This window comes from Podarcis vaucheri (genome assembly GCF_965113315.1).
Source record: "Podarcis vaucheri genome assembly, chromosome: 5".
NCBI classification, from domain to species: Eukaryota; Metazoa; Chordata; class Lepidosauria; order Squamata; family Lacertidae; genus Podarcis; species Podarcis vaucheri.
Window position 1 is genome coordinate 59,527,505 of NC_138763.1, and position 13,738 is coordinate 59,541,242.

Below are 13,738 nucleotides of genomic sequence, written 5' to 3' on the forward strand. Positions count from 1 at the left end.
TTTAATCAAGATGGCAGATCAGAAAATTACTTTGGAGTGACTTCTCCCATTTTATAGCATAGCTTTGGCTGCCTATTGAGTTTTCATCACCAAACTCAGCATGAAGGTTCCAGAGGTGGGTGTGGCAGACTTCATCACCATGTGGATGCCAGATACATTTTGAATCAAGATGGTGGACCAAAACGTCACTTTGATGTGACTCTGCCTGAATTCTGACATAGCTTCCTCTGCCTTGCAAGATGCTGTTGCCAAACCTGGCACGGGGGTACCTGAAGTTGAGGTTAAGCTCTTCATTGATGTTTGGATGCCAGGCATGATTTTGAATCAAGATGGTTGGCCAAACATGACATTCGTGTGATTTCACCAGACTTTTGGCATGAGAGGTCCAAGCTCACAAATTCCACAATCCATTTTTAAAAATCATAATATTTTTTGGATTCTAAAAATTTCCATGCATTGGCAGACCCTCCCTGTTACGTTTCCTATAAAGCAGAACAGGAATTTCATAGGGTCTAAGCATGATACCTAGGAATGATGGAGGACCAAACTTTCATTTATTTGCCTGGTGATAATGGCAATACATGCCATCCTTAGGTTGATTAAACTCTGTCATTTTTGTTATCATGGGAACAGGGGCACAAACTTTGGCTCTGTGCTGTGCAAATATGTTAGTAATTCTAATTAAAAATGTTAATTTAAGAAGTTAACAAACTGCTTAATTGTCGGTAATTGTTCCTGATGTTGCATTGGTATCTGATGATTGTCATCTGAAATTAATATCCCTGTGCTCATGTATATCAGCATCTGGGAATAGCCAAGATAGTAATGATGCCACTAATCATGCGGGGTTTCATTTCAGCTACAGCGTGCAAACCAAGTAAGAGGTTGCATTTTCTGCTTAGCTTTCATAAGAATTAGTATTGACCTTTCATAATATTAGCTGGCTTTCTGATTAAACCAGTTTAGAGTCACTCTCTTTCCTTTCCCTTTTCTAACTATATTACAATTTTAACAAGATGAGAAATACTGTCTGTACTCTGGTCAGAGCTTATTTTGCCAGATTTCCCTTTATTTCAGACGCACTGAAACAGTGATTAAATAGGAAACTACAACACAACCCAGCAGTACTATTCTTTTATTTTAATGACCAGATATATCTAAAGAAATAGGCTATATATATTATATAAAAAATAAAAGACTTAAACCCAGGCCATCAGTTAAAATGAAATCCATATCAGTTTGTTTTATATTGTACCTTTCCATGCAGAATTCTGTGGCTGTAACCCAAATGCCTACTTTAAATATGCCCAAAGGCTTGTGGGATGTACAGTGGGGTTTTTTTCTTTTCCTCTGAACCCCCCAAATACAATATTAGAAACTCTTCTGATTTTAAAATTGTTTACAGAGGAGTCAGGTAATATTTTGCTGATGTTTCACCCCCTGATGCTAAAGTACAGATTTTCAAGGTCTGGATTCCCTCTTGGGAAATTGCTGTTGTCCTGGAACCTATACCATTCCTTAATTGAAAATGTTTGCTTCTAATGGCTTTTTATAATTCCTTGATACAGTGTAGCCCCCACTCCCTCCAAATGATCTATTGTAGAGCCTAATAATACCCAATATACATAAGTAAAGTGAATATATAAATAAGGAAATACGTGGGATGTTCTCTAAGCAGCTAGTTCAGCTTTGACACAGCAATTTTTTACCCATTTAAAAAGCCTTACTTTCATACCACCAATGGAGCATACATTCAATCTAACCTGGAAACAACCACAGTTTGACGTGAAACTCTCAGCCGGTGTTACTAATGCCAAAAACAAAACCTATTTGCATTATGAGGTAGCATTAGAGTTGAACTCCCCTTGGCCTGGTCAGTCATCAGGAATGAATATATTGGTGAAAATATTGACAGACAAGCCACCCTGAATGAATGCATATACCTCATCCAGATGTAATGATAAGCTGTGGCTTTTCACTACAGAAATAAGCCTAAATGGGCTTTGTGCTCCTCCCTCATCTGGTTCAGTCACAAGGAGTCTGGAAGCTTTCACTTCTGCTTTTGACTAACTGCAGCTTGCCATTTTGCTGACTGTGCCTGATGGGGCTTGGAAGTCCAATAACACATGGAGGGCCAAAGATTTCCCATCCCTGTTGTAATGATAAATTGCTTTATTATTCATCCAAATGCAGCCACAGCCTCTTAAGCACCCTCTTTTATCATTTATAATAAAAACATAAGCTATACTTGCATTTAGATCACTTTCAGATGTTCTTAAATTCTTAAACTTCATAAATTTAGTGACCTAAATGTCATGTTGTTATAGCATTGAGGTTGTGCTGGATGCCTTCTGGGATTACCTTCCAGCACTTTGATTTAATAGTTGTAATTCTTGAATCTGCAGAAGAGGAGGGTCTGTCTGTCTGTCTGTCTGTCTGTCTGTCTATCTCTATCTTCATTTGCTTTTGTTAAGTAGATAGCATGGGCCTTCAGTGATGCAAAGCGTTGGCATAGACGCCAGACAGCTGAACTTGGTGGCAGGGCTGGGGCATGTCTTCCTTTCCCTTGCCTTGGTTGGAGGTGGCATCATTTAGAGCAGGGGTCAGCAAACTTTTTCAGCAGGGGGCCAGTCCACTGTCCCTCGGACCTTGTGGGGGAACGGACTATTTTTTGAAAAAAGAAATGAACGAATTCCTATGCCCCACAAATAACTCAGAGATGCATTTTAAATAAAAGCACACATTCTACTCATGTAAAAACACGTTGATTCCTGGACCGTCCGCGGGGCAGATTTAGAAGGCGATTGGGCCAGATCCGGCCCCCGGGCCTTAGTTTGCCTACCCATGATCTAGAGGTCTAGCAGTCTTAGAACTTGAGATCTGACTTGCTCAAAGCTATGGCCTTGGTGGTTCTCTTATCATATTGAGTGGAGCAGCAGGATCTATTGCAGTGTAATGCTGCAAATCTTTCTTCTTACGCTAACATGGAATATATAAAAATAAACCTTATATCACAGAAGCTCCATAAGTTTCCAGTGACCTTTACTTCAAGGAAACCAAGAGATGTGCTGAACACCCTGAAACATCTTATTCCTTGGAATGCATGTAACAATATTTTGGAAAATTATCACAGCACTTCGCAGAAGACTTAACACAGAAAATAGTTCTTAAGATTTTGGGACTTAAACTAATGTCTGAAGTGACTCTCAGAAGATTAAGCAACCAAGAGCAATGGACATATTCATTCTGAATGTTAACCTAAAATGTAGTTGAGTAGTAAGCCTTTTTACTTATCGTTGAATTTTAAATAAACATTCATTGGCATAGGTAGTCATAGAGTAGGTTGAGCAATTACTTACTGTACATCTAACAGACATATTTGCAATCGGATGACATACATTCTTTATAATGTAAAAGAGTTATTTAGAGGAAACACAAACATGGTGGATCAAGGCATGTTTAGTTGTGCTGCGAAAAAACCAGAATGCTTCTCCATCAGTGGAGGGAGATCAGCTATATTTATGGGTTGTGTGAATTTTTTTCATTCTTTGCTAACTAAAATCAGTTTAACAGGCATCATCTAGAGAAATATGTAAATTAATAATTACTTCATGCATTATTCAGTGAAAAGCTTATTTTGTATCATTGATAGCTCTTATCTTATATAAAGATATGCTAATGGATTTAATTAAAATAATTATACTGAATAATGTACCCTGAACTTTACCCTAAAGTAGTTCATATTAATCACCATCCACAGATATATTTTTAGTCACAAAGACAATTATAAATTTGATGGTTAATGGATAACAAAAACTTAGAGAATGATTAAGTTACTGCCTTGGCTCTGGTGGGGCACTGTTTCCTGCCATGGAGATATAGGTATAATATGGGTATATTAAATTTATTTAGACCTAGGCTCCATCTCAGACAAAAGAAAACACAAGTTAGCGTAACCCACATTGGACCTCAACATGCAAGCAAAATATAGATCAAGGTGACCAAGATGACTGTCTCTTACTGGTAAAGTTACATTGCACCCAACACACACTGCAGAATATAGAAGGGTACAAGATTGTACTGCTAAAAGATCAAGAACTCATCCTCCAAGAAACAACATAAAACTCTGCAAGAAGGCAGGAAATAGGCATCTCGGAAAGTTTGTTCACAAAGGAAGCTGAAAAGTAAATATAAAAGGAGAGCCACATCTTGTGCAGTAATAATAGAGCAAAAATAGAGCCTTCCTTAGCTGTCAATATTATGAATGCCAAATATTGGGTACTGTGAAGTTATAGAGAGTCTCAACTGCATATGAGACTCTGAGGGAACCTGACTTGCCATCCACAATGCATACATTAGATCAAGTCCCTTCTTTCCACAGACGTGTTGCATAGGAGATAAATATGGGTTTGTCTGGTAGTGGTGCAGAAAAGCTTGATTTGTTCCATAGTTGCAGTATGAGAGCACTGTACAAAACACCATAAAGATCTATTTTTATAATGTTTATTTACTGTCACACGTGTGTTAGGTGTTGTATAATAAGTTGTATAATATTTTTCCTGATGGTTTAGACTGAGTCTACTGATGCTAAAGGATACAGAAGGAAGAAGATGGGGATTGACAAGAGTATTTAAGGATAAGAGATGGTGAGGTGTGGAAATAGAGTCAAGGCATAGTTTCAGGAAGGCCTATCTTGAAGGAAGTAGTAGCCTTGTAAATATATGGGAGGAGACATTTTTGAAGTATAGGAACCAGGATGGCAGAATGTGCACAACTGAAGATAGGATGCTAGCAGATCGACTTAAAAGAAATGGAAAGAGGAAGAAAGAGAATAGTGGAAGAGGAGAGTAAAAGAGAAGAGACAGTTTGGGAATCTTACACATAAACTTTACTTGCTTTATATTCGTCCAGAGATCAACAGAGAAGGTAATGGGGAAAGTGATCTTGGCAAATTGACTGATGGGTGAAAGCATTGCTGAAAAGAAGGGTACTAGAGTGACCATGGCTCAGAGAAGTCCCAGGCTGAATCCTTGGCACCTAATAATAATAATAATAATAATAATAATAATAATAATAATAATAGAAAAAGTTTGGCAGGGCGCTTGATTTGAATTGTAGTCAAAAGAAACAGAGTGGACTTGAGGATGGATCAGTTGCCACTATTTGCTGGCTCTGTGTGCTGATTACAGTGTTACTCTTCATTTTGGGAACAAGTTCCATATTACTTTTTAGCCTTTTGTTTTAAATGCTTGGCTGGAAATCTGGTGGATTCATATATTAAGAGAAATGATCTAACTTTGAGAACGTAAGAGCCAATAAGTTCCCAGCTCAAATTTTGTTTCACTCATGATCTCAATTAACCAAATAATTGTATCCCATCTTTGTGAGCCTCACTGCTTGTAAGAGATAAAAGGGTTATTGTAAAAGTTATTGAGATATCATGAAGCAGTTTGCAGTATTAAAATGCTATAGAGGTAAGGTTTTTTATGTTAGTGGTAATATTGGCTTTTATTTTTTATTTTATTCAACATTAAATTGAGTTGCACATGATTTCAGTTTAGCATTACATTTCAAATCAAATAATTTATTGCTTAGCTAACAGTCACTACATTTACCATTAAATTGTACATTTATTCTTTTCCATTTTAGGGAGCTGCACTTAAATATTTGCCAACTATTGTGAATGATGTGAAACTTGTTTTTGACCCCAAAGAACTTAGGTAAGAGTCAAAATGTTTGCTATGCTTTTAGCTTTTAGTCCTTGATATATAATTTTTAAACTTGTTTTTGTATGTGTGTAAAGACTATATATGATTGGTATTTTATTGCTGCAGTAGAAATCTGGCACCCAAAATGATTAACTATAATCAGTTCCTGAAGGCATAGGGAGCAAACATATTTCACTTTCAGTATACATATATTTTCAGATAAATGTTGTTGACCTTCATAGGTTATAGATTATACAATGAGTGTCAAAGATTTTTAAAAATGTTGAGCCAACAGAATCTTTAATTTTTTTGTTACGTACCACATTTTAGACTTTATTCATATGCACACTTACTTGGGACTAAACCCTGTTAAGCTCAGCAGGACTTCTGAGTAAATGTGCATTGGTTTTGCACTATTATACATATATTTTTCAGTACAAATGTACTGATGTTTATTTTAATTATTTCTTTATCTTTATCAAGGACATCTCAGAGCAGATTCTAATATTGCTATTAAGTTTAACAATTCTTACTGTTTCAATATGCAAGTCTAAATGACTTCTATGAATTTAACTTGTGTTGTGTTGTATATTATATTATATTATATTTGATTTGATTTGATTTGTGTGGGCATTATAACCATAGATGGGTAGAACTAGAAGAGCCCCAAATGGAGTGTGTAAATGATTCCAAAACAGTGGACCGGGGTGGGGTGGATAAAATCATCAAAGCTTGCTTTTTAAACTAAAAAAACAAATAATTCCCTTGGTGAGATTAATATTTATTTTATGGTGATGTCCTATGCTTGCTTACTCAGAAGTAATTTCCACTAACTTCACTTGCCCTTACTCCTAGGCAAGATTATGGCCTTAATGTGTCTGTGTGCATGCATATGCAAGTGTGTGTTGCAGCTTACACATTTACTTGGGAGTAAGCCCAGTGAACTCTGAGTCTTACTTCTGAGTAGACAAGCATATGATGTTACTTCGAGTCGTTTGTTTATTTACAATCAAGCGCTGTATACATTTTATGACATAAATACTGGCAGGAGCCAAGATCCTCATGTGAATCAATCAGTTGACCTGCAGAAATCTTTATTTGCATTGGACTTTCAAAGAGATTATGGGGCAGGGTTGGAGAAGGGATTAAAAACAGGAATTCCTGTATGGCGGGTGAGAAGGGTGTTTCAGTCCTTCTGGGCATAAGACTCCAGTCAGATTAGAAGGGAAATGAAGAGCTATAACCAGCCTGTTGTTCTTTGTTTTGCTACATAACTGGATAGGAAGACTGTATGCCTTGTAATAATGAGGTCTCCAGGTCAGAAAAGTTATTTGCCATGGAATTCTTGTTTACACAAGTGAGGGTCTAGGGTCATGTTAGACCACAGTTCGAGGTTGTTATTGTATATTAACATACTTGCTTCCAGTTTGTTTTTAGGAAATGCTGGTATTGTTGCCTTAAATTCCATGGTAACAACCTTAGAATCCAAGCAAGCTAGAAGGGTTAAAGCTGGGCATATCTTCAAATTTTTACCTAAGTATGTCTTGATATTGCAGTCAAAGTGAATAAGCAGGGTTTGATTAATCACACCTTTTTAGTTAAGTCTGAAGTTGTACTTTCAATCAAGTAAAATAGACTGATACTGCAGCAATCTTAGGAACTGTCTTACCAGAATAAATGATTGCAGAAATTCTGAGATTTGTGAAGTGTCCAGTTTCCAGCTCATGAAGCCATATAAGAGCACCAAAATGTGTTTTGTGGTTTGAGCTGAGTCTTGCAAATTAACGAGGAGTTTGGAATAATATATTTATATCGGGGAAATGTTTTTTTTAAAAAAGCTTTTCAAAACTCCCAAATTCTTAAATTCACATTTGAAAAACATTTTACTGAAATGGTTAACTCCTTCGTTCTGTTAATTTTCTTTTTGTTTCTTCCCCCTCCCGCCCCAGCAAGCTATTCACAGATTTTATACTGAATGTTCCAATGGGCCGTCTCACAATTCAGAAGCTATATTGTTTGATTGAAATAGTTCACAGCGACCTTTTCACTCAGCATGGTAAGGAAAAAATAAATCACAGAATCTTAAAAGAATCATTAAATTGTCTCATTATTTGCTATCTGCCAATCTTTGTCAGGGCCAGCTATTCCTTGCTGCAGATAGCAGTTGAGGTTGTAGCCAAGGATCCACAACCTTCATTGCAAGTGCAAATGTATATATATTTGTAGAATAAAAGTTACAGAACTATCTGGTTGGTCCACATGTAAAGTGATGCCTAGCTTGGCTGTCCTTAGGCTCACATCCTTCTTTCCGTTTCCTACCTATTTCTTTGATCAGTTGTCTTATAGCCTAACTGGGCAAAGTATGGTTTGCCTTCAAATCCGACATGAAAACCATATTTGGGTTTGTGGCATCCCATAATTAAATTATACATTTAATTGCACAGTACAAAGAAACTGTGGAGGAATGAAGTGGTATGTTTGCTAAGCACTTCAGGGATAAAAGCTGCTCCAGCCAAGATAACGGGTCAGTATGCAGATGTGTCCATAACCTTGTCTTGTATTGTTAGATGAATGACGTTCTTGGATAAATATGGCCTCCTTCTGTATGCTTTCTCCTTGTCCCTCTTGCCTTACAACATGGAGCAGGCAGGAATTGATTAGCTACGCCCTATTTGCGAGAAGTGTAGTCTCAACAGCCCTTTCGGAAGTTAGTTGTTTTAAATATATATATATTCATACCTTTGTGCCTGACAGTAGGAGGCTGCTGGTGAAAAAAAGCAACACATAAGAGGCAGTGGTGACTTATGTAAGTTCAGGATGGGACAAAAAGATGGAAAATGTCCACTTCCCAGACATTTGATGTTGCTGCTGTAGCTGTTTTCAGCACTTGTCAGACCTCTTCTGAAAATTCTCTGGACCTGGAAGATTGTGATAACTATTAGCTACTTGTAAACATTCCCTTTCTGAGCAAGGTGCTCAAAGTAGGTGGTTGCTCTGCAACTCCCAAGATCTTGTGGACGATTATCTACTTTCAATTCAATCTGGATTTAGCTTAGTTTTTGGTGCTGAAGCTGTTTTTGTTGCCCCAAGGAATGGCCTCTGCCAGAAAAAGAACAGGGGAAGCACAAGCCCGCTAATCTTCTCTGTGGGTTTCAGTATCGTCAGCCATGGTATTCCCTTTTTTAATTTATATTCCCTTGACTGTGTAGAAACCACTACCTTTATTTGGGCCAGCCCTTTTTGCTTCAAAACTCTGAGATGCATAGCCACTTGAATTTGCTATGAGAGGCAATGCCTGGTGATTCTTTTCAGTGTTCCGGGGTGTGTGTGTGCAGTGCTGTACCTAATGCTACACTTTGCTTGTGCAGTATGATTGCACTACACAGTCCAACAATATTGTTCTTTTCCATTGGGTGACTCAAGCTGAGTTCTTGAATACATTTCATTGAATTTAAGGTACATTGAGTCATGCATGCTTTCAGGCTGTTAGTGATTTTGAGGACCCATAAAACTATTTTTACAGTTTAATAAAATCCTGCACTAGGTTTTGAGCTTCAACGTTTTCCTTTTGTGTAAAACATATATGGATATCTAGCTATAGGTAAGAATAAACGGCCACTCTCTGACATAAGTTATGACAATGTAATAGTACAAAGCCTCTCTCTTTTTCTGTTTTTGTGCAATTCTTTCTCCCTATAATTTCTTGTTTATAGTACCACATATAAACTATGTGGAGGCAGATAGCTGAAGTTCAGTATTCGCTGTGACCTGCCATAGTGAATACATTTTTTTATAAAGCTTATGATCATGCCAGCAAAGATTCTGGATTTGTATTGACACCCCAAAATTACCAATGTAATAATAGTAATAATGAGCACATTTTGGTAATTGAGTGTTCAGAGAGATGAACGTTGTGGTTATATGGGCAGGGACTTTAATATGGATTACATACATTGAATTATAGATTATTCCCACACCCTGTAACTTGTATGTGTCTGGTTGTGGAAAAGGTCAAAACGGAACTAAGCGTCTGAAAGTTTCGTAAAAGATTTTTCTCTTCTTCACTGTGGACTTTACTTAGAGGTGAAGTCAGCATATTTGAAAAATGAATCAAGTGGAGCTGGTGACCGGAACACAGGTTAGGACTGTGATAAATAGGCTTCCTTGATGTTGAAAGATGTGCAAGGCACAAATACCCCTACCAATGTCAGCTTAAAACTTAGTATTCTGCTTGGATGTAGTACGCTGTGAAATTATAAATGGCAGTATGTTTGTCTTCCAGTTTCAACAGAATTCTTAATTCTTTTAAAAATTGCATTTCAATTATGCTCAGATATTTGGGAAGATGCCTCAGTAAAAATACCTCCCTCCACTCCAAAAAAGAAAATTAAAAAAGGAACTTCTATCCAAAAAAATGTTCATACTGGGAGGACCGTTTGGAATGATTTTATGATGATGATGATGATTATGAATACGGTATTATGGTATTGGAACCATGACAATATTTCCTGTATCTTGAATTTTCTAGATTATTTGTTGCATTCTTGGTGAGTTCTGGGCACAAGGCTTGTAGGGGAAAGAGGCAGTCTCCCGTCTGTGTTGAGCACAGAACATGCAGGACCTCAGATAGTTCCCATGGGCTCTGCTAAGTCAGCTACAAGTTATTGCAGGGGACTTATCCTTTTTAGTAAGAGGATGGAAACAAGAGTTGTGTCTTTCAGGTAGGAAGGCCCTGAATAAGGTACTGATGAAGTAGCCTGAACCTTGTCCTCATTTGAGTCTTCAGTACACTATGCAAAGTCCCTTGGTTGGTCAGTCATGGCAATTCTATATTATGGAGATCTAGACCTAGATTGGTAAAATGATAAATTGCCTTATCCAGTTGTTAGAAGCCTTTATCCTAAATATGCACTTAGGATGAATGAATCAATTAATGGTCTCTAGTCAAGGTAGGCATATCTTAGAGCTCGTCAGAAAAATTCCCAGTAAGATCTCCTGTACCAGTTAAACTTGCTCAGTCCCCCTGATTAAATTCTAATCTTCATGTCTGCCTTTGAGCCTATGAGTAAGTATCTTATGTAGAGTGCTCACTGACTAGTGGATCCCAGTTGGATCCACTAGTCATCATGGTGTGACCCACGGGGACGCGGGTGGCACTGTGGGTTAAACCACAGAGCCTAGGACTTGCCGATCAGAAGGTCGGCGGTTTGAATCCCCACGACTGGGTGAGCTCCCGTTGCTTGGTCCCTGCTCCTGCCAACCTAGCAGTTCGAAAGCACGTCAAGGTGCAAGTAGATAAATAGGTACCGCTCCAGCGGGAAGGTAAACGCCGTTTCCGTGTGCTGCTCTGGTTCACCAGAAGTGGCTTAGTCTTGCTGGCCACATGGCCCGGAAGTTGTACACTGGCTCCCTCGGCCAATAAAGCGAGATGAGCGCCGCAACCCCAGAGTTGGCCATGACTGGACCTAATGGTCAGGGGTCCCTTTACCTTTAACTTAGTTGCACCTAGCTTATTATGTGTCTGAATCTTCATTTGGCCATCAGGTTGCAACTAAGCAGATGCACATGGACAGTGTTTTCAGATTACAAAAAATCCAAGCATTTGAAAATTACTTGTCCATAAAATATTGGAGAACAAGCTCTTGCTGTTTTAGTCCTCATTAAAAATGTTCATATATTTTAGCGTGCTCTTGATGGCAGAGGGAACATTCAACATGGTTCAGTGGGTCACACATTTAACATGGCTAGCAAAATATTAGACCCCCTTAGAAGATGTTGTTCATAAAGTGTTTTAAGTTCAGATTCATCAGAGTGCTTACATTTTGCTTTAACATGGCTGTGTTGCTCTGAACAGTTTTGCTTAGTTAATGGTGCCCTGCTGAGCATCTGTTTAAAAAAGATTAATACTTTATTCTTGCACATGTTCACCTGACATTAATCATCTTGGGTTAGATCTGTGCAGCAGAAGATGAACAGATGCTGAAGTATTGTTGCTTGTGGTTATTGTCTCATACTTATGAGCTGTCTTCAGCCTTGGTATTGTGAACAAGTGCATAATCCTATAGGCAACAGATTTTTTTCAAGGTCACTCATTAATCATTGTAGTGACATGCATATGACTATAGTTTGGGGATGTACCATTTCTTTATCATGATGTCTGGATAACCAAGCAAAGAGAGAAGACACTCAGGAAAAAATGGGGAGAGTGTTTGAGGAAGGGCAAAAATCCTGCATTTCTAACTGGTTGCTTCTGATTCAACTGACATGTATTGCAGGCAAAACAATAATGTTTGGCCTCAAAAACGCCAAACAGAAAAAGAATATAAATACAGAAAATTATTTTAAACCATTCCATCCACCACAGTTTAAAATCATTCCAGAAATTATTCCAAATGTGATTGCACTATAACCACATCTTGTAGATAATTAATTGTTGGGCTGTAATGTAGAAGTATTCAGGGAGTTATGTGGTTATAACTTGTGACACATTTGCAGTCCTGTTCAGTGACTTAGTATCTGCAAATATAGACATAAATCCATATTTTACATGTATGTTTTGCAAGTATTAATTTGGGAAATTTTACTGGAAATCATTCTGCACCATGGACGTAATTCCACTGGGCAAGATGATATTTGAAACACCAATTTAACCTTGCATCAGTGGGTGAAATTAACCAAAAATTGCAAAGCACACGCAATATCACACGAGCATTTTGGGGAATTAGCAATGATAATTTAATATGACTAGGATATTTATTTACTCAAAATGAAGTAAAAAATGGCTTTGCCTCTTGAAACACAAATATATAATTATGAAAGAATAAAATAGAGTTGTCACAAATCACAGAGACTACCCACCAGACATTGCCTGGATCATGCACTTTAAACACAAACACGTTTGGCTTCAGTTTGGAAATTTGTCATAAGCTTTGTGTTTTCAAGGTTAAGTACTTAATTACTTTTTCCCTGTTCAATATGCAGACTGTAGAGAGATTTTGCTGCCAATGATGACAGATCAGCTGAAGTACCATTTGGAACGGCAGGAAGACCTGGAAGCCTGTTGCCAATTGGTCAGCAACATCCTGGAAGTACTTTACAGGAAAGATGTGGTTAGTAATTAAGTGTGTATAGTTAATACTGAAATCTTGAAAGTTTTCAATACTGCTGTGAGTGGGCATAAGGCTAAAAGAAGAAGAGCTTCTTCTTGCCTTAGGGTTCTATTTTAGAAGGGGAAAAGCTAAAAGTTGTCATTGTGACAAGTATTTCATTTTTATTATTTTATACATCACACAATTTATCAGTAGGTAGGAGATCGGGAGCCGGTAAGTGGGATGCAAGCACTTTAATTCCCTGTGCTGCTGCGGCACTTTACAAAAGGAGGAAGCTGTGGGGCTTCTCTGCTGCATTTAAACACCACCCCTGAAGACTGCTAACAAACAATATTTAAACTACTGTCTTGGTAGGAGTCAGGTGATGCCGAGACTAGTTTCACCTGGTCCTATAAAGTTTTTGGCTCTGGTCTCCTCAGTTTGACCAGATGCAGACTGGGCTCTTACAAATAGTACCTACTTCTTTGCTCAGTGGTCTGAATACACGGCTGCCTTGCTTCCCAGCTCAGTTCAAGTGCTGGGTAGGCACTTGCTTACTTTCACATTGTCATCCCTGACACATTTGCATTCCTAAGAGGCATAAAAAGAAAACTCAATAAGAACCTCATCTAATAAAACAATGCCCAGGAGTTGAGCTTGCTTCTTGACTTCGTTCCCAGTTTCTGTCAGTGTAGGAATGAATAACTTTGCAGTGTGGACTGCTGCATTATATCCATGCTGCACTGCAAGACGAGGCCTTCAGTGCTTTGTGTATACAGTCTTCTGAAGATGGCTTTAATTTTGTTTTATCAGCAAATAGGTTTGTTTGAACTCTGCGTGTGCTCATTTTAAAGTCTCACTATAGGATGTCTGTCCACGCTTTGACTTCACATTCGAAAAGGGATAGCTGTTGGAAAATAAAAACAAAATTTCTTAGCCACA

The 13,738-nt window shown here is 38.0% G+C and overlaps 1 protein-coding gene across 2 annotated transcripts in view; it reads left to right on the forward strand.

Annotated features, from left to right (window-relative positions):
• The window catches only part of DOCK1 (dedicator of cytokinesis 1), a 361,394-nt gene that overhangs the window by 91,231 nt on the left and 256,425 nt on the right, over positions 1 to 13,738 (forward strand). For both annotated transcript variants that reach the window (XM_082222828.1, XM_082222829.1), the window contains exons 24-26: positions 5,650 to 5,720; positions 7,658 to 7,764; positions 12,690 to 12,817. In XM_082222828.1, the coding sequence (XP_082078954.1) occupies positions 5,650 to 5,720; positions 7,658 to 7,764; positions 12,690 to 12,817 (306 nt within the window). The remainder of the gene's footprint in view (positions 1 to 5,649; positions 5,721 to 7,657; positions 7,765 to 12,689; positions 12,818 to 13,738) is intronic.